Source organism: Triturus cristatus, chromosome 3_2, assembly GCF_964204655.1.
Source record: "Triturus cristatus chromosome 3_2, aTriCri1.1, whole genome shotgun sequence".
Taxonomy (NCBI): domain Eukaryota; kingdom Metazoa; phylum Chordata; class Amphibia; order Caudata; family Salamandridae; genus Triturus; species Triturus cristatus.
The window spans coordinates 94,580,727-94,600,429 of NC_140584.1; the positions used below are offsets into that span (position 1 = coordinate 94,580,727).

General features: G+C 45.4%; 1 protein-coding gene across 2 annotated transcripts in view; it reads right to left on the reverse strand.

The window, feature by feature from the left end:
- Positions 1 to 9,078: 9,078 nt before the first annotated feature.
- Positions 9,079 to 19,703, reverse strand: part of SEC22A (SEC22 homolog A, vesicle trafficking protein) — a 281,702-nt gene continuing 271,077 nt past the window's right edge. For both annotated transcript variants that reach the window (XM_085647316.1, XM_085647315.1), the window contains exon 7: positions 9,079 to 9,685. In XM_085647316.1, coding sequence (XP_085503442.1) covers positions 9,485 to 9,685 — 201 coding nt within the window. In that variant the 3' untranslated portion in view covers positions 9,079 to 9,484. The remainder of the gene's footprint in view (positions 9,686 to 19,703) is intronic.

Sequence of the window (19,703 nt, forward strand, 5' to 3'; positions counted from 1 at the left end):
AAGCTATTGCCCAGAGTCACATGGTGCTGGGCTACTCTGCTGCCGGCGCCGGGGATCGAACCGTGATCCCCAGATTCCGGAGTCAGTCGCCCTGGCCGTGGCGCCACAAACTTAGAGCTGACATGCTTATAGAGCAGCAGCCTAAGCTGTCATGGATATTGCACATTATTTATAAGTTTCCACCCTTTTGTTCAGGAGAATGTGCCCTCATCAATCAGCAGCCGAGGTAATATGTACTCCCACAGGAAAACAAAAAGGCCACTGAAAACTCATTTATAGCCAAACTGTGGATGAATGGGTAGTCTTTAATAACAGTGGAATTCATCTATGGCAAATCAATGGTATTATTGGTTCTCTATCTTGATGAAGGGATGAAATAGACATCTTGGAGGTCTACATGTGTTTCCCTAACTGCAACCACTGCAGAATTTGTGACAGGTCATCATATAACATGACCTGTCACAATGGGTTCATAAAGATAAACTGGTTCAGATCATCTAAGTTAGGCCTGATGGTTCCATTTATTTGCTGACAATAAAGTACTTTGAGCAGCAAAACCAAGCCATAAACTTGACCTAGAACCAAAATAAGTTTTGACATGCAAAAGCTTCTTATTTCATACTACAGCTGGGTGGAGGTTCAAACAGAGAAGTTTAATTATTATTTTCATTCAGCTGGAGTGATGAACGATGCAAGACCACATGGTTTGAAAGGAGGAAATGTAACCGCCCACTAGAGTTGAATGATCTTTGATGCTCTAAGGACAGAGGGTAAACTCCTCAAAATGAGTCATACATATTTATGTTTTGGCTGAAATCAGAGCTTTCTGGAAGTCATGCTGGAGACAGAAGATTTCTTCCCTGTAGAAAGCTCTTTAGCCTTTGAGATGTTAAAAGCCTGTGAAAGGTGATACACCAATTTTGATGTCTTTGATAATGGTGCTCAAAGGCTTAGCAGTTGCTGCACCTGTTTTACGGTGTTCAAGAACCTCGCCCTGGCCGTCAAATTCTTGCTGAGCTTGGAACTGAACATTCTATGATCTGAGAACATTTCCTGCAGTGAGCCATGATCTAAAACCACACCAACCATGCTGACAAATTAGTAGAGGATCTTCATAAAGGAGTAAGCTTGGTTCCAGCATTTCTGGGGACATCAGTGGAATAGATAGACCTTTGTATACAATTGCAAGGCTTAATCAACAGTCTAATAAAACTAGCTGTGTGATGATGTAGAGTGTCAGTTTATGGCCTGAAAGGGTTAGTTTCAATGAATTGTGGCTGGATTGCCCTTCCAATAGTTTGTAACAGCTGGCTATTTTGTTCCAACAGTGGGAAAAAAAATTGAGAGCCTGATGTAGTTGATCCACAATTCTCTTCCTTCGTGCCTTACAGGTTCAGGTGCCTAAAGTCCATATTAAAATCTTTAAACTTCTCTATAATAGGACCTGAATGTGTATAGGTTAACTGGCACTGACAAAGAAGTCTGTATTTTGTGTCATCTTAGACACTTCCTTGACGAATGAGTTTCATGTTTTTTCAGGCTTGTTCAGGTGGCACTGAGCAGGCTAGAGCTACTCAGTCACAACCATGGAGGGTGGGACTGGTTACCTCTGGTGTCCTGGAGCCTGTCCTCCTATGGCTTTACAAACGTTCCTCACTTGACTCTCAGGGTAGCGAGAAAGAGCAGTCTTTGGCTTCTCAGGGATGTAGTATGAGGGGCAGAAACTCAGAGTTCAACAGTCAACCCACTGACACAAGACTATCTCGATCTATCACATAGAACCAGCTAGAGGTGCAGCCATCACATTGCCTACAAGAATGCAAGGAGCGCGAAGGAAATTTGGTCAATATGCCGGCAACCTCCCTTGATGAATGTTTGACTACAGAGGGTGTTTCCATCTGACCAGACTAAGAAGTTCCAACAACTCAGAGTCAGGATTTTTGTGAAAAATCCCTCGCGGAGGTAGGAAGTTCCTTTTCCCTGTGCGTTTCTGTTCAAGTTAGTTATAGGAACAGAGATCCCTTTTGGACCTGATGAATGCCCCTGACCATTTCATTGTGCAAGACTTGGCAGAAACATGTTGGCTTTAACTGGATGATTAGGCCATTGTACTCAACAATCATCCATTTCAATTGCTTCTTTTTAATCATACCCAAAGTAACTACCAATAAAGGTATTTAACTGAAGAGATTTTAAATATATGTGTATCCCACCATTAGCCAGCATATTTCTTATGAAGAACCCCCTCTGGTAAAATGCTACCACCAGGGCGGACTCAACCTAAATCAGAGTGGGGTGAGGTTGCCGATGGTGAAGCTTGCCACAAACACCTGGTGAGGCTTCATCATACAATATAATTGGTATGCATATGTTTCTGAGGGTTTAGGTTAATGCCCAAACTGGACACAACCCACCACACAACACTATTGTATTTGAATGTTTTGCAATAACATATTGACCAGCCGAGTGGCTGTCTTAAAGCATATTGGCATAGCCAATAGGTCTCGCCATTGGGACCTTATAAGCGTTTAGCCATGCAGCACATTATCGTGGGTGCTGTGCCGTCGGGGATTGAAGAGCTATACAATTACTACACACTGGGTCATGCAGTGTGATTCAGGAATACATGCTTGCCTCAGGAAACATTTAGGGACACATTCCAAGACTTTTTAACGCACAGACAGAAAGACCAGTGCCTCGATGCAAGTCAACAGCTCTATAACATTCTGTGTGCGAAAGCATCACTAAATTATTGAGCAGCCTATGAAACCAGCTCCCTGGGTATATGAACACTGGATATAGTAACAACAACAAAATGCTCCTATTTGTTAGGTAGAGGGGAAATAATGAATAAAAAGAGACGGCGTCTGCATCACTTTATCTCCGTGCACCAAAACACAAACACATTAACCTGACCTTGTGTAATGTAACTGTCGCTTTTGTAAAGTGCTTCAATACCTTTGGGTAAGTTGAGTTCACGCTCTATAAAAATGCCCCTTAAAATTCATCTGACCTTGTGTAATGTAACTAGCGCTCATGTAAAGCGCTCAAACACCTTCGAGTTGCTCAAATTCAGATTATATAATAAAAAATGCCTCAGTCCCTGGGGAGCTGCAGTGAATGTGCTTCGAAATTAGAGCTCTGAGAGGAGAAGGACAACAGGAAGAGGCAGCAGGGTGGGCATGCTGCGACATGGGAGGAAGTGGGAGGGACGAATGCTGCTCCCATTTGTTAGGTAGAGGGGAAATGATGAAAAAACAGGGGCAGCGGCATCACTTAAGCTCCACAAACCTAAAATCAAAAAAATTTACCTGACATTGTGTAATGTAACTGGCGCTTTCGTAAAGCGCTTCAATAACTTTGAATCAGACGAGTTTGCGCTCTATAAAAATGCCCCCAAAAATTAACTTGACATTGTGTAATGTAACTAGCGCTCTTGTAAAGCACTCCAACACCTTTGAGTCACTTGAGTTCACAATATATAAAAAAGCGTCAGAGAAAATGGACTGCAAGTTTAATCTGCTGAAGGTCAGGTGACTGAGACTAGCTAAAGCAACAGGCAGCGAAGCGGGAGCGGTTTGGGGGAAATCCTGGCACTTTGAAATCAGAGAAAATTGAAGAGGTGCCCTCGAAAACAGCATCTGAAGTGTCTGACAATTTATCTCTATATTTGAATGGGTCGGGGAGATTAAGTGATGGGTGCAAAAGCTGAACCACCGAAGACAGGCACACAGTGACATGAGCAGGAATCCCCCAAAAAATAGTCCCCCAAATGAACACATAAACACAGAAGCATAATGTTAACACTAATAGGTCGGTGCTCTGTGGGAGGAAACCGAACACAAAAAGGAGGAACAAAGAGGAAGGATTAACTGCTAGCAAGCAAGCATTTTTGAACGACAATCGAATAAAAAAGGCAATGGTCGGGATGTAAGCCCAGAGAGTGAATACAGCATGTCTCGAAGAGACAGTGCATGCGCTACCTAGGCTCGACCTAGAAAGAAATATAAAAGCTTTAGAAGCACAGTGAAATGAAACACTACACACAGTAATGGGGGTACAACTACATATTATGTACAAAACTAGGCTAAAACCAATTCTTATAGTTGCCACAGCCATCACAGAGTCCTAGATCAATAGTGGAGGTTCTTACCCAACTACAGTGGTGTAGTACAGTGGCTGAAGCACTCACTCTACTACAGTGTCCTTGTAAGGAGGAAAATATATGGCGAGAATCTTCTTTGGTGCAAGTTCACTATTTGATCTATGTGGGTAATCGCCAAATAGGAGACCCATACCTCAGTTCAGTTCATATCTTGTCACAGAGTTTGTATCAGCACTTGTTACTCTTATCAACATGTTGAAAGACAGTCTTTCAACATGTTGAACCTGTCAATGTGAAGGTGGGTCAGTGCTGCAGTGTTCCCATTGTGGACACATGGGCGGCATCTTTGCCAGCAGGAGCATGGTCACAGCGGCAGCTCTGCGTATCACTAAACATGGCTGAAGGAAACAGCAAAGCAAGCCTGGATCATCGGTTGTCCATCTTAGGCCCTTTCGGTATCCAGGCTGTCAGAAGGGGTACCTCCGCTCCAGCGGTGATGATTTCTTTTTTCATAGCTAATTGGCAGCAGCAGGACAGGTCCCTCAGGTAAAGGTAAAGATGCCAGATGACACTATGGTACTTGGGGGTTGGTACCGATTCACGCAGCTTGCCACAAACTATACAGAGGCCAGGTGACCCCTCTCAACTCGGTTCTGTGCTAGACACACTCCTGAACACATTTCAGCTTCTGGGTGTTCAATGCACAGGAACAAGGCTCGGCTTCTCCTCCTGGGCAGTTTTTCCTCCTGCTGGGCCTGAGAATCTCCTTCCCTCTCTGAGGAGGCAGGCAGGCAGGCTTCTAGGCCCTAGGCAGACCCACAGCATCTTCAGTAAATTGCACATACTTCAAGTGATGCTCCCTCACCTTTGGGAGAATGGCTATCATGTAGACATCAGCCATGGATCATGGCACTGCTTCAAATATTCTACAAAGCAAACACAAGGAGATGATGGACGGAGCGCTGAATCTTTTCAGACACACCCCCCCAGTAACAGATCTGGTTTGAATCCATCATCGTTCTTTAGCTCACTTTGCCACCCAGTTCAGACACACCTATATGCAAATCAGTCTTGACCCTGTGCCTCATGGAAACAGTCCAGTCTGAACTGCCAAGCCATGTCTTCCCTGGACCGGAAACAAGCATCCTGGGACCGGTTTTGGGCCAACAGCCCTCATCAGCCAGGCTAGCTTGAATCTAGTTGCAAAGTGAGTAAGGGACCCACGTCTGGGCATACACTGCCAACTTAGGGCGAATAAAGCAAACACAAGGAGATGACAGATGGAGCGCTGAAACTTTTCAGACACTCACCCCCAGTCACAGATCTGGGTTGAATCCATCCTTGTTTTTTAGCTCACTTTACCACCCCAGTTCAGACACAGCTATATGCAAATCAGTCTTGACCCTGTGCCTAATGGGAACAGTCCAGCCCGAACTGCCAAACCATGTCTTCCCTGGACCGGAAACTTGCATCCTGGGACCGGTTTCGGAATAACAGCCCTCATGAGCCAGGTTAGCTTGAATCCAGTGGCAAAGTGAGCAAGGAATGGAATGGTGAGCAGAAAAACGATGGATTTAGACCCAGATCTCTGTACTGGGAAGAATGTATGACATTGTTCTGCATTCTGTCCATCGATTGTTGTTTTTGCATTTGTCACCCCGAGTGGGACAGGTATGCCCAGACGTGGGTCCTGTGTTCTCCATGCCACTGGAGTCAAGCTATCCTGGTTGAAGAGGGGTAAAACCCAGAAACCGGTCCTAGGATGCTTGTTTCCAGTCCAGGGAGGACCTGGCCTGGCAGTTCGGGCTGGACTGTTCCCATTGGGCACAGGGTCAATACTGATTTGCATATGGCTGGGTTCAAACTGGAATGGCATGGTGAGCAAAAAAACAATGGATTTAGGCCCAGATCTCTGTACTGGGGTGAATGTATGACATTGTTCTGCATTCTGTCCATCAATTGTTGTTTTTGCATTAGTCACCCCGAGTGGGACGGGTATGCCCAGAGGTGGATCCTGTGCTCTCCATGCCACTGGAGTCAAGCTATCCTGGCTGATGAGAGGTGATTCCCCAAAACCGGTCCTAGGATGCTTATTTCAAGTCCAGGGAGGACCTGGCCTGGCAGTTTGGGCTAGACTGTCCCCAGTGGGCACAGGGTCAAGACTGATGTGCATATGGCTGGGCTAAAATTAGAATGGCATGGTGAGCAAAAATACGATGGATTTAGGCCCAGATCTCTGTACTGGGTGAATGTATGACATTGTTCTGCATTTTGTCCATCAATTGTTGTTTTTGCATTTGTCACCCTGAGTGGGACGGGTATGCCCAGACGTGGGTCCCATGCTCTCCATGCCATGTCAAGATATCCTGGCTGATGAGGTGTGAAATCACAAAACTGGTCCTAGGATGCTTGTTTCCAGTCCAGGGAGGACCTGGACTGGCAGTTCGGGCTGGACTGTTCCCATTGGGCACAGGGTCAAGATTGATTTGCATATGGCTGGGTTCCAACTGGAATGGTATTGTGAGCAACAAAACGATAGATCTAGGCCCAGTTCTCTGTACTGGGGTGAATGTATGACATTGTTCTGCATTCTGTCCATCAATTGTTGTTTTTTCAAATATTCTACAGAGCACTCCCTTCCTTGGTCAAGAAGAACTTGGAATGGTAGAAAGTGGGATGGTTTACATTTCACCTCTATACTCATTTTCCACACAGAAGATGTTGAGCCACTCTACGAAATCCTTTAGCCCACTGGATTGGTTCCCTTAGAAACATAATTTTCTGGCTGCAGTGCAGAAAGGCCATGGCTCTCACAGCTTGTAGTGATGGCTGGTAGTGACGATGCTTGCTTCAGGCAGGAGTATCCCAAAACATGGGAACAAAGAAGTATGAAGACAGTGTACCTGGCGATCACTAGCCTTCCTGGAGTAGCAATCAGGAAAAAAAAATGACAGACTCTGCCTAGAAGCCTTATCACCAAAAACAATAGCATCTGCTAACTCACAATATCTACCCATACAGTCCACCAAATGGTATTGCTCAGGAAGGACTAATCAATAATCTCCAGCTGAAAGGTCCTCATAGAATTTCTAAAGGTAGACCTATCTCCATCCTCCCTCAGTTTAGTATCTGGATCACCTCCATTCAAAACAGCAATGCAGGCAATACACTTCCACTTGCTGGGGAAGCTGCATCCCATCTTCCATCTTCTGTCATGTTAAACCAATAGATCCCACTGGTCCCAGCAACCAGACTCTCACCACAAGGTGTCTTGCCAATAACCACATTATACCCACATGCACCTGACTAGCACATGGGATGTCAGTGCAAGGGTTTGGATGCTACATCTAAGCTAAAATTCACAAGAGTGTGACTGGAAGGCTGCACTCACCTTAAACGAAAAGGATCTGCTCAGAATTATCAATCCACAAAATATTGGTATGCTGCCACCACCATTTCATATCAATAACCCAAGAGATGGACAGCAGTTGCTCCAGTTTCCCTTCCAACAAGACTGGAACTCAGTCCTAGGTTTATAATTATTTGCTACTTTGGAGACTGATGCAGAAGCTGCCAGAAAGCTGCCATTTGTGTATTTTAAATGCAGACTCACTTTGACTTGCGATACTAGATGATAGCACAAAGAAAAGGTAAAATAAACAGAGTCTCAGGACTTAACAATAAATAGGGCTTACAAGAACCAAGGCTAGCTAAATGTCTAGGTGAGTTGTAAATAATGTATCCTATCCTTTACAATGACTAACTTGAAAACAGAAAAGCTGAAATAAATAGTCTGGCAATTGTTACCATAATAATGCTGCATCAATTCAGAATAAGAGATAGCAAGATAGGTGAAAGAAGAACCCCGTTATCAAGGGAATTAACCCTTCTTTGGGTAGAAGAATCCAGGTCTGACCTGTGTTCCACAGCAAGTACCAGATCACTGTTACTGAGGACAATCACAAGCAGGATCCACATACACATATTATTGCGGTCTTAGTGTTGAGAAATGCCCTCACGTGCTGGACCTGCTTCAGACAACCTGTGGATAAAAAGTGTACAAACAGAGCAGGTTCAAGCAGTCACAGCTCTCAATTTATACCCTCTGACATTCAATGCTTAGAACTGAAAGTAGAAGATTTGACATTCACTGAAGACAGGGCTCTGGTATTTAAACTGGCTGAGGTTCAGGCACGCAATGACTGACTAAATACTTGCATGTAGAAGAAGGCTCCGAGAAGGTAGACAATCCACCAGACAACCACAAAATAAGACAACTAGGACCGAATTTAAGTAGACATTTATATTGGTGAGAACACACGGCGTCAGGATCAACATATGTAGAATGAAGGTGCAAGTCGCCCTGGTAAATTTTCTGAACCAACCTCCACACCCCACGCTGTGAAAAGAAGGAGCTGAATGTATGAGCCTGACTACTTTTCAGGTGCATACAAATACATTTTATTCGGACTAGTAGTGTATTTGCCAGCGAAAGAAAACGACTGAAAGAGTACAATGTGTATCTCATTTTCAAATCGCAACAAAAGCCAAGGCAGGGAAAGTCCTAAATTTACTGAAGGAATTATAATTGATTCTCTAGTTAATTTGTGTGCATCTACTGTGGCATGCTTAAAGATATCTTTTGATTTTGTGCCTAATTAATTTTTGCAAAAATTAAACAGCTAGATGTATTGCACTTTTAGTTTTTTGTGTGTATTTGGACAAAGGACATTCTCCAAATATCTCCTCAAAAGAATTGATATCATTTACTTTGTTCCCATTTGAATCATCTATTTATCATGCTCCCTGTCTAATCCCAACTGGAAGTTTGTTTCCCTCTGTACTGCTATTTTAAAATTCATCACTTACTGTGCTTATATCCTGACATTATTTTCGACTGGAGTTTAAACGATATTTGAATGAAACTTTCTTTTGGGTGGAGAAGAAACAAAAAGACAAAGACTGAGGCGGGGTTTCCAGAGGTAGTGTTTTCATAAACCATATCTTACGTTTATTTAGATTACACATTACTGCCTCACAAAGGCAAAACTTAAATTCCAGAATCCTCATTTCTGTAAAAACCACCGTTAGCATTGTTACGCACATGTACTCTCTACCAGTCAGTGTTTTCTTTTTCGCAACCGGCATTCTCTGAAATGCGGGATATTTGGCTGTGTTTCGTATTCACCATTAAGTAGCCAATAAAATATTTTGTTCCGGTCCTTTATTTTCTGGAGTCCATTTTGGCCTTGGAAAAGTTTAGTAGGTCCGTCGCGAATGACCACATGAACTTTTGTGTGGTTACAAATATAATCGCTAATCCTGAGGTGGCAAAATACTTGGAGCATCTTTGACTTGATGCAAGTCGCGAGACCGGCGTCAGACGTTGTAATCTGGGGACTTGACCTCTGGCTGTCGAATTCGGATCTGTAAGGTTGTGAACGCGCCCGCTGTCACGTGGAAGAAGAGCTGCCAAATGTTGCGCAGTTCGTACAGGTACATGTTGCAAAGGCAGATCAGACCAAACGTCAGATAGGATTTCATGTTCCGCCAGCTCGAGCAGTATGCGAACAGGTAACACTGGGCAGAAAACAGAAAAAAGATCACAATTATATCACGACAGACAAGTGAGAATTAAACACAAGTTTATACACTTGTTCCCCTTTGCATTTCAGCCTATCACAAGAATATAGCAAGCAGCATATCACACTGACGTCAAGTGGTGCGGTCAAAATATTACACATCTGGGTACACTATTACTGGCAGTAGTAAAGGTTTCTAAATAAAGTGCATTTCATAAACACATCATGTGTCCATACAGGACTTGACATCGTAAAGGTGCCTTTTCTTTGAGTTGGCTTGCCATAACAATTTTAAGGATTGTTTTCACCTCAGTGGCCAGTTGAAAAAGGGCGAAATGGATGCCAGAACTGCCATTAAGAAATGTATTTCGTTTGTCTTTAAAGAACATGATGGGAAGAAGAACAAAGTTCCAAAGAGTAATGTTTTGGGGATTCCTAAAACAGAGTGATTTAAGATGAGCGTCTAGATTTTCCTGCATAAAAAGGAAGTTAGCACCAATTCAACCTTTGTTGCCATTTTGTGTGATATAAGCAAGAACAGAAGAAGCCTCTTGCAGCATGTAAAAGTTATATAACAGGAACAGGATGAAGCAGAGATCAGCTCTTTTTTTTTTTTAATGAATATTTGATAACAGAAAGAATATTTTTGGTTAAACGTATACTTTTATTGTATACAGGGAATCTCAGATATAACTGAACTGAAACGGAGGTAGAGTTTCTTTCCAAACCGGAGGATCTATTCAGCCATTTTCTACTGAAAAAGTAGTGCAAGATGCCAGACAACCTAAAACAAATTTACTTTTGTATAAGAAAACAAGTGAATTTCCAGATTACATTTTCACAGTAGTTTCTAGAGTGTAGCTTGAATTACTGTGAACAGGAAGTACTATGGGTAGACAATAGGTACTTCGTTTATAAGCAAAGTGCTGAGTTGTTCACTAAATAAGTGACATTCACTTTACTCGCTGAACACAGTAAATGTAATGTATTCGTAACGTAAAGGAATGGGATGTCATTTTTAGGTCGATCCTGGGCAGCGCATGCGCTGCTCTGCCAGGCATGCTGTATTAGAGTATTGACTTGAAGCTCTGCCTACTCTCCGCCCAAAATTTTAATTGACTTGTACCACTGTCCTTGGTAAATGCTGGCTTCTGATTCGTTAATAGGCTTGTTAGTCCCTCCTTGGTACTGCCTGATCTTCATTTGTAACTTCCCATGAGGACTGGCCTTTTTACTTCTGTTGGAACATAGTAAGTGTTATTTATTGCCTGAGAGCACTATTTTTTTTAAAGAGTTTCTCCTACTGCAGGCACAACATGCTTTGCTGCAAGGGCGCCCGCTTTGCTTGCACCACCGCAGGACGCTGCTTGTTTTCTTTTGTTCCTGAAGGCAGCATGCGAAGGCTCTCTGGTTGTACAGCTGTTCCCCATGGCTTTAGATTTGAAGCACATTGAAAACAGGCCTCTAAAGAGCATGATTGAAAACAAGCCTCTAAATCTCTGCTCTGTATCTCAGAGCGCCATATTATTTATGTATTTATATTTTTGTCCCGCTTTTATCACTGACTGCGTTTGTTTGGTCCATTCGTAAGTAGCTCATCTAATGCAGCTTTTCGCTTTGCATTCTGAGACTTTTAGTCTTGATTATCCCATTCTAAAATCAGGACTACAAGTACCACAAAGAAAAGCAAAAACCTCGACTGAATGACCAACTCAAGATTCTTGAGACCGTCTAAGTAATTAGATTAGGTGGTGGGTCTCTGCTTCTAGTAGCTACTTCAGTCGCTAGTGTATTTTTAATACTGACGATACATATGTTTGTTTTGCGTAAATATCACCCAACCCCCCATCCCCACCGCACCCCGAAGTGACCCTCGTTTTATTGGCCTGAAGTTTGTTTCCCACCGTGATCCTGCAACATATTCCTAAAGTCCAATGTACTAAAAATTAATTTAAGATAGATTAGTACGAAAGATCAGCAGCACACATTTGACATGAAACGATCTATAAATTATTATTTCTGGATTTATAGACAATCTTGGTTATTGAAATTGGTCATTGTCATCACAATTCGTGAAAACTAGATACAAAGTGATGCAATGCTGCCTCCCAATGGTCTGCTTTAAAAATGTAACTCTCTTGAAAGTAGTTTTTTTAAAAATCAAAAGTAAAAACAAAAACATTCATTTCTTGTGAGAAAGCTTCTGGCACTTTATTCTAACAAACCGAAGAAAGTAATTATGAACGCCACGTCCCCTGACAAGCGCCTCATCAGCTAGACTCAAGGAGCCGATGTGCAAGTCACATGAACTGCCCTGTTTAATGAGAAGAGGGAAGACGCTTGCCTTAAAACAAGCAGCATTGTTTTATATTTGTCTAATGCAAAAAAATTTCCTGTACTAACAAGCATTTGCAATGTAATAGGTCTCGCATTTTCAAAACTTTGACCTACTGGTATTGTAAACGATAATGCCTTTTATTATTGCAGGTTTTTTAAATACAAAGCATTGCCATTTACAATGCCAATAGCTCAAAATCTCTGAAATGCGAGACCTATTGCATTGCAAATGCTTGTCTGTTTTTAGATTGGGCCTACGCTACAGCTACTGTAGAGCGCAGAACGGACAACAATTTACTTACCTGCAAAACCTGAGCACATGGCCCTCCTGAGTCAGTTTTGTATCTCTTAATTATCTCACTTGTCATGTGTGGAATCAGAGTACATGAAGGGAATCGAGATGGAGAACACTTACTGGTATTTACCTTATACCACCAGGCATAATTCTGAGGCAACAAAAATGTTGTTCTCCCAGTGAAGATGACATGCCAAATTGACACAGAATTACACCTACTTCTGCCTTTCCATCTACTTTCACTTTGTTTCATAGCTATTTCAGTAATCAGCAAACCCCTTAACCTCATAACATATTCTAAAATCCCTTACAGATGTTCACCTGGGGGCCTCATTTCATAGGAAATCCCGGTGGTTCAACAAAAGACTAACATTTGGATCCAAAAGTCTAAACTGGAGAACAAGGCAAAAGATGGGTAGTACAATTAACCCCAAAATTTGACATCAAGGACATAAATATTTTATCGGCAAACAATTAAGAATTTGGTTGTAAAATGCTGATTAAAATTGTTGTTGGCGATTTGTTATAGATCACCTATTGAATACAGAAAAACGAGTGCAGTTGTATACTACATCAGGATTACATCTAGTCGACGGTTAGTGACACTTTAGACTAAACTGTATTAAAAGGTGATAGTGTCCTCAAAGGAGAAATCATGGCTATTTCTAAATCGAAATAATTGTAAGACATGAAGGGGATTCTTTTTTAATTGTGTCAGACGAGCCAGTATAACTTAAGCCCAAACAGCTGGTCATTTATTTATCAAATTTTGTGATTTTATAAAACAATAATTTTAATTTTACGATAGAATATAAACAGGACCTCAAAATACAAAAAAGGGAATCCTTGCCAGTGTCTGAGGTACTCAGCATGGAGCTGGGAAATCTGAGATCTCTACTTTTGCTCATTTGGCAGAAAAGTTGTCTACATTTTGACTCTGAGATCAAGAAGGCCAAGCACTTCCTAAACTACGTATGTGTGACTGCTGCGCACATTAAGCTAAGTGTAATTGCTTTACTGATAGTGAAAGACATGCTTGCTGTCAGATATAATAACAAGCATCTGCAATGCAATAGGTCTCACATCTACGCAAGTTTGACCTATTGGCTTTGTAAAAGACAATGCCTTTTAATTATGTTTTTGTTTTAAAAGGAATATGCTACTTACCAGTGTGCATCTGTTCTTGGCATGTAGAGCTGCAGATCTACATACTTTTGCATAGATCGCCATCTGGTGTTGGGCCCGGATGTTTGCAGTTTGTTTTTCCTCTTGGAAAGTCTTTGGAATTCACGAGGTCGGTGACTCCTCCTTTGGATCGTATTGCGCATGGGCTTCGGCTCCATCCTCAGATTGTTTTTCGCCAGCAGGGAAAGATGGAGCGTAGTAACAGCAGTGAAGAAACCCATGTGTGTTGTATCTAAATAAGATAAACTGGAACAGATACAGGTAGCCGGGGAGGCGGGTGGGCGTGTGTAGATCTGCAGCTCTACATGCCAAGAACAGATGCATACTGGTAAGTAGCATTTTCCGTTCGAGGCATATGAGCTGCAGATTACACACTTTTGCATAGACTATATAGCAGTTCCCAACCTTAGCGGCGACCACCGGTATCTGTTTCAGTGGTTTGAAATAGTGTTTTAAGTACAGTCTGGCCCACACTAGCTTGTTGCTTAGTTTGCACATCTACACAATAGTGTTTGGTGAAAGTGTGCGGTGTTGACCATGTAGCTGCTTTGCAGATATCATCTAATGGGATGTTCCCTAGAAATGCCATGGAAGCCCCTATTTTTCGTGTAGAATGGGCTTCAGGTGGAACGGAAAGCGTTCGTTTTGCTTTGTGGTAGCAAATCTGGATGCATTTTACAATCCATCTAGCTATCCCTGATTTTGAGATGGGGTTGCCCTTGTGTGGTGGAGAGAAAGAGACAAACAGTTGTTTGGTCTTTCGGAAAGGTTGTGTTTTCTGGATGTCTGGATGTAGCAAAGTAAGGCTCGTTTGACATCTAGCGTGTGCAGAGCCCTTTCTGCAACGGTCTGAGGTTGCGAGAAAAATACTGGTAATTCTACAGATTGGTTTAGGTGAAAAGGGGAAATGACTTTAGGTAGGAATTTCGGGTTGGTACAGAGAACAACCTTGTTCTGGTGCATTTGAAGAAAAGGCTCTTGTATGGTAAGTGCTTGTATCTCACTGACCAATTCTAAGGGAAGTGATGGCTACCAGGAAAGCTGTTTTCCATGTGAGGAATTGCAATTCGCATTTATGCAAAGGTTCGAAGGGAGGCCCCATCAGCCTTGTGAGAACGATATTTAAGTTCCACACAGGTGAGGGGGGAATTAATCTTTTGAGGCCTTCCATGAAGGCTTTAATGGCAGGTACTCTGAAAAGTGATAGGTGCTGCCTGTTTTGTAAGTAAGCTGCAATTGCTGCGAGGTGTAGCCGAATGGAGGTATAGGCTAGATTACACCTTTGTAGGTGGAGTAAGTAGCATATGACGTGTTGTATAGACACGTCTAGAGGATCGATTGTGTTGTTATGGCAATAAACAACAAATCTTTTCCACTTGGCAGCGTAGCAGGCTCTAATGGTAGGGCTTCTAGCTTCTCTGATGACGTTCATACAGTCAGGGGGAAGGTTTAGGTACCCGAATTCTAGGACTTCAGGAGCCAGATCGCAAGGTTGAGCTGAGCTGGGTCCGGGTGCCTGATCTCTCCATGGTTCTGGGTTAGGAGGCATGGTGAGAGGTGTAGCTTTTGGTGTGGTACTACCAAGAGTTCCAGCAGCGTGGTGTACCACGGTTGTCTGGCCCACGTTGGAGCTACTAGGATCAGTGTGAGGGAGTGCTGTTGTAGCTTTCGCACCACTAATGGAATGAGTGGGAGAGGCGGAAAAGCGTACGCAAATTTGCCTGACCAGTACATCCATATCGCATTTCCTTTGGACAATGGGTGTGGGTATCTGGCAGCGAAGCTTGGGTATTTTGTGTTTTCGTGGGTGGCGACGAGGTCTATCTGTGGATGCCCCCACATTTGAAAGAACGGATGAAGAACCTGTGGGTGAAGTTCCCACTCGTGGATCTGTTGTGTCTGTCTGCTGAGCAGATCTGCCACGGTGTTTTGGACTCCTGGGACATGTTGAGCTAGGAGAAAGATTTTGTGGTGAATTGCCCATCTCCATATGCTCTGTGCTAATTGAGAGAGCTGTGGAGAGTGTGTGCCGCCTTGTTTTTGAATATAATACATGGCCGTCATGTTGTCTGTGCGAATGAGGACTGCCTTGCCTGAAATCCGTGGTTGAAAGGATTTCAGGGCTAGAAAGATTGCTAGTAACTCCAGATGGTTGATATGGAGTAACTTTTGTTGCGGCGTCCATGTGCCCTGCACTGTAATAGATGAGCTCCCCAGCCGGAGAGCGATGCGTCCGTTGTTAGTATTATTTGGGGAACCGGGTCCAGGAACGGTCGACCTTTGGAAAGGTTTGTGGTGTTCCACCACTGCAGAGAGCGATGGGTGCGACCGTCTACCAACACCAGATCTGTCAGTTGCCCCTGGGCCTGGTTCCATTGGCGCGCTAAGCACTCTTGGAGTGAACGCATCTGGAGTCTTGCGTGAGGCACTATGAAAATGCAAGAGGCCGTCATCCCTATCAGTTGCATAAACACTCGTGCTGGAAGGGAGTGTTGAAGTACGAATTTTTGTCGCGAAGCCTGAATGCTTGCAATCTTGTCTGGATTGGGGTAGGCTATTGCTTTTGAGGGGTCTATGGTGGCACCGAGGTATTGTTTTATGTGGGATGGTGTTAGCTGGGACTTTTGGTGGTTCACCGTGAAGCCTAGTTGGTGAAGTAGTTGGATTGTGGTAGCGGTGTGGTGTACACATTGGTTGTATGAAGTGGCTTTTATCAGCCAATCCTCCAAGTATGGGAAGACGTGAATGTGCTGTCTTCTGAGGTGTGCCGCAACCACCGCTAGGCACTTGGTGAATACCCGTGGTGCTGTTGTGACTCCGAACGGGAGCACTTTGAATTGGTAGTTTTGTCCGTCCACTACAAATCTGAGGTACTTTCTGTGAGCATGGTGTACTGGAATGTGGAAGTATGCCTCTTTCAAGTCCAGTGTGGTGAGAAAGTCGTTCTGGGAGAGGAGCGGAAGTACCTGCTGAAGCGTTACCATGTGAAAATGGTCTGAGTGTATGTATGTGTTTAGGGGCCGGAGATCTAGAATAGGTCATAGAGTCTCGTCCCTTTTTGGTATTAGAAAATATAGGGAGTAAACCCCCAAATTTTGTTGATTGGCAGGAACTTGTTCTATTGCCTGTTTTTGTAGGAGGGAGATTACCTCCTGATTTAGCAATGTGGAATGTTCTTGTGACATTGGGCGTTGCCTGGGTTGAATGTTGGGGGGGGGTAGATGTTAATTCTAGGCAGTATCCTGACCGAATTATTTGGGTCACCCATTTGTCTGAGGTGATGGTCTCCCAGACATGAAGGACATTTGTGAATCTGCCCCCGACTGGAGTGGAATGGTCTGGGGAGAGCGGGGGGGAAGTCATTGGGTAGTAGGTGTGGCAGTACGGGCGTTGTTTGTTTTGCCTCTGTTCTTGTTGTTGTTACCCCTGTAGCCGCCTCTTTGGTAACCTTTTGTAAAGGTGGTCTGAGTAGGGGACTTGTACGATGTGGACGCTGCGTCTGAGGAGTAGCCTCTGGATGCACTCCGAAAGGATGAGCGGCGAAAGGAGCGTCTGGGCGGGTGAGACTGTAAGGCCCCCATGGATTTTGCTGTATCCGTGTCCTTTTTCATCTTTTCTAAGGCCTCATCCACCTTTGGCCCGAATAGATGTTCCTGGTCAAAGGGATGGTTAAGGATGGAGGCTTGTACTTCTGGTTTAAACCCAGATACCCTTAACCAAGCATGACCACGGTGTCATGATTCAGGGGCCGACGGCGCTGCTCCGAGGATAAGGACTCCAAATCCCAGCAGCCCCCGCGGCCACCCGCCGGAAGAAACGTCATCGCCCCCGGTCAAGTATAAGAGGCGCGGCAATCTGGTAGGCGGGGCCAATGATTCCCGTTCGAACTAGTGAATCCCAACGGCTACGACCAAACCCCCGCATCGTCCCGCAAATCCCTGTCTTCCATCCAGCCGGTGACCCGACGTGGATATCTCGACAACTGATCTCTCGACGACCCTGAGGAGGCAAGCAGGCTGCGGTTTTCCCGGCGCGCCTCTGCAGATCCTGAGGCACTATCTGCTCCTCCAGACTTCCCGGCGCTCCTCCGCCCCTGGATTTCCCGGGCGTGAGTGGCAGCGCCACCTACTTCTGCGGACCTCCCGGCGCTCCTCCGCCCCAGGACCTCGAGGCGTGAGTGGCAGCGCCACCCGCTCTCACAGACCTCCAGGCGCTCCTCCGCCTCCCGGATTCCCAGGCGTGAGTAGCAGCGCCCCCGACACTTTCGACGCTAACCTCAAGCAGCAGCGGCTCCTGCGCTCCTCCGCCCCCGGAGTTCCTGGGCGTGAGTGGCAGCGCCTGAGTCCGCAGGCTGTCTCAAGCCTTTCCTTGCGCCTCCCCGTGAAGGAACGAGGAGCGCGAGCGAGACCTTCTCTCTCTCTGCGTCCCCTTCGTGAAGTAACGGAGAGGGACTCACAGAGAGCAGCCATAGGGAAGACAGAAACCCCAGGTAGGGGGAAGAACGAGTTGGGGGTGTGGGGGAGGTAGAGAGGAGCCTGTGGCTTAACCCGTCTTCTTGTTTCTCCCAGGTCTCTCCCCTGCTGTCCCTTCCCGACCTTCCCTCGCCCACCTGTCTCCTCGTCCGAGGGTATTTTCACGTGCACCGGACAGGGGTCGGATGGGCGGGGGGCCCACACATAGCATCAACGTGATCCTGAGGAGAAGAAGCACTGGGACCACGACAGAATCATTGGCCCACGAATATTTCTCCTCCTGATCTCGTTAACGCAAAAACATGGCATCACTAGACAATGTAATGGCCTTGTTGACCCAGATCCAGCTTGAGTTAACGGCATCCAGAGCGGACTCAGTCGCCTTGCACGGCCGTTTGGATCGCCTGCAATGCAATCCCTTCGACGCAGGGATCCCCTCTCCTGTGGCCACGCCGCAGGTAGTGGTGGAGATGCCAGCTCACGTCCCCTTGGCCCCTCCGGAGAGGTTCCACGGGGATATCCAGAAAGTACAGGTTTTCCTCACCCAAGTACAACTCCATTTTCACTGCAAACCTAAACTGTTTGCCACGAACCAGGCCCGAGTAGCATTTCTAATCTCTTACTTAACCGGGGAAGCAGCACAATGGGCGGTCCCCTTAGTAAGACGAGACGATGCCCTTCTCTACGATTGGGACTCCTTTCGGCAGGAATTTGAGCGAACTTTCGACCGTAGAGCGGACACCTTTTCAGCCGATCATGATCTTCTCGACCTACGGCAGATCCCCTCCGATTTCCTAGGGTACATCAACAGCTTTCGCCGTTTGGTGGCAGAAACCGATTGGCCAGAGACGAAGCAGACAGCGATCTTTTATAGAGGGCTCACGGAGGAGCTGAAGGACGTGATCGCCCAGATCGACCCCCAGCCACTCACCTGCTCGGCCATGATAGAATTGGCGTCCAGGCTCGAATATCGCCTCCGGGTACGAAAAGGCGATCATAAACGAAAGGACAAGCCATCCTCACCATACGAGCCACCCCGCGTGTCGGACGCTACAGCATCCGGGCCCGTCCCCATGGAGGTAGGGACGGTGAGAGCTTCTCTGACCCTTTCAGAGCGGGACCACCGACGAAAGCAGGGCCTCTGCCTATACTGCGGGAAGAAGGGCCATTTCCTGCGTGAATGCCCGGTGCGCCCGAAGACCGGTAGGCCCCGAACGGGTCAAACAACGGCCAATCTCGTTGAGGGACCGGCGGAAAACCCCCGTGCTTGAAGGAAAGAGGAGGGACGCCTTCAAGCTGTCAGTTCATCCCTTCGCTGGAAGCCGACGTCACCCAGGAACCCGACCATGTGTTTATCACCGCTCAAGTGATGGTTGACGACTGCTCGCTGGCGGTGAGAGCCATGATCGACTCCGGGGCCACAGGATGTTTTATGGATATCGAGGAAGCAGAGAGGCTGCAAATCCCCCTCCGTTCCAAAGACGTCCCCGAAACGGTGTATGCTGTCGACGGCAAGGAGTTGGAATCCGGTCCCATTCGACAGGTCACTCCGCCCCTGTGGGTTACAATAGGGAAAGAACACGGAGAGTGGCTCACCCTGAATATCATACAAGCCCCTCGCTGCAGGATCATCCTAGGGTTACCTTGGTTACGGCTGCATGAACCGCATATACATTGGGCAACGAACACGGTTACGTTCGTTTCTCCGTTCTGCCAAACCCGTTGCC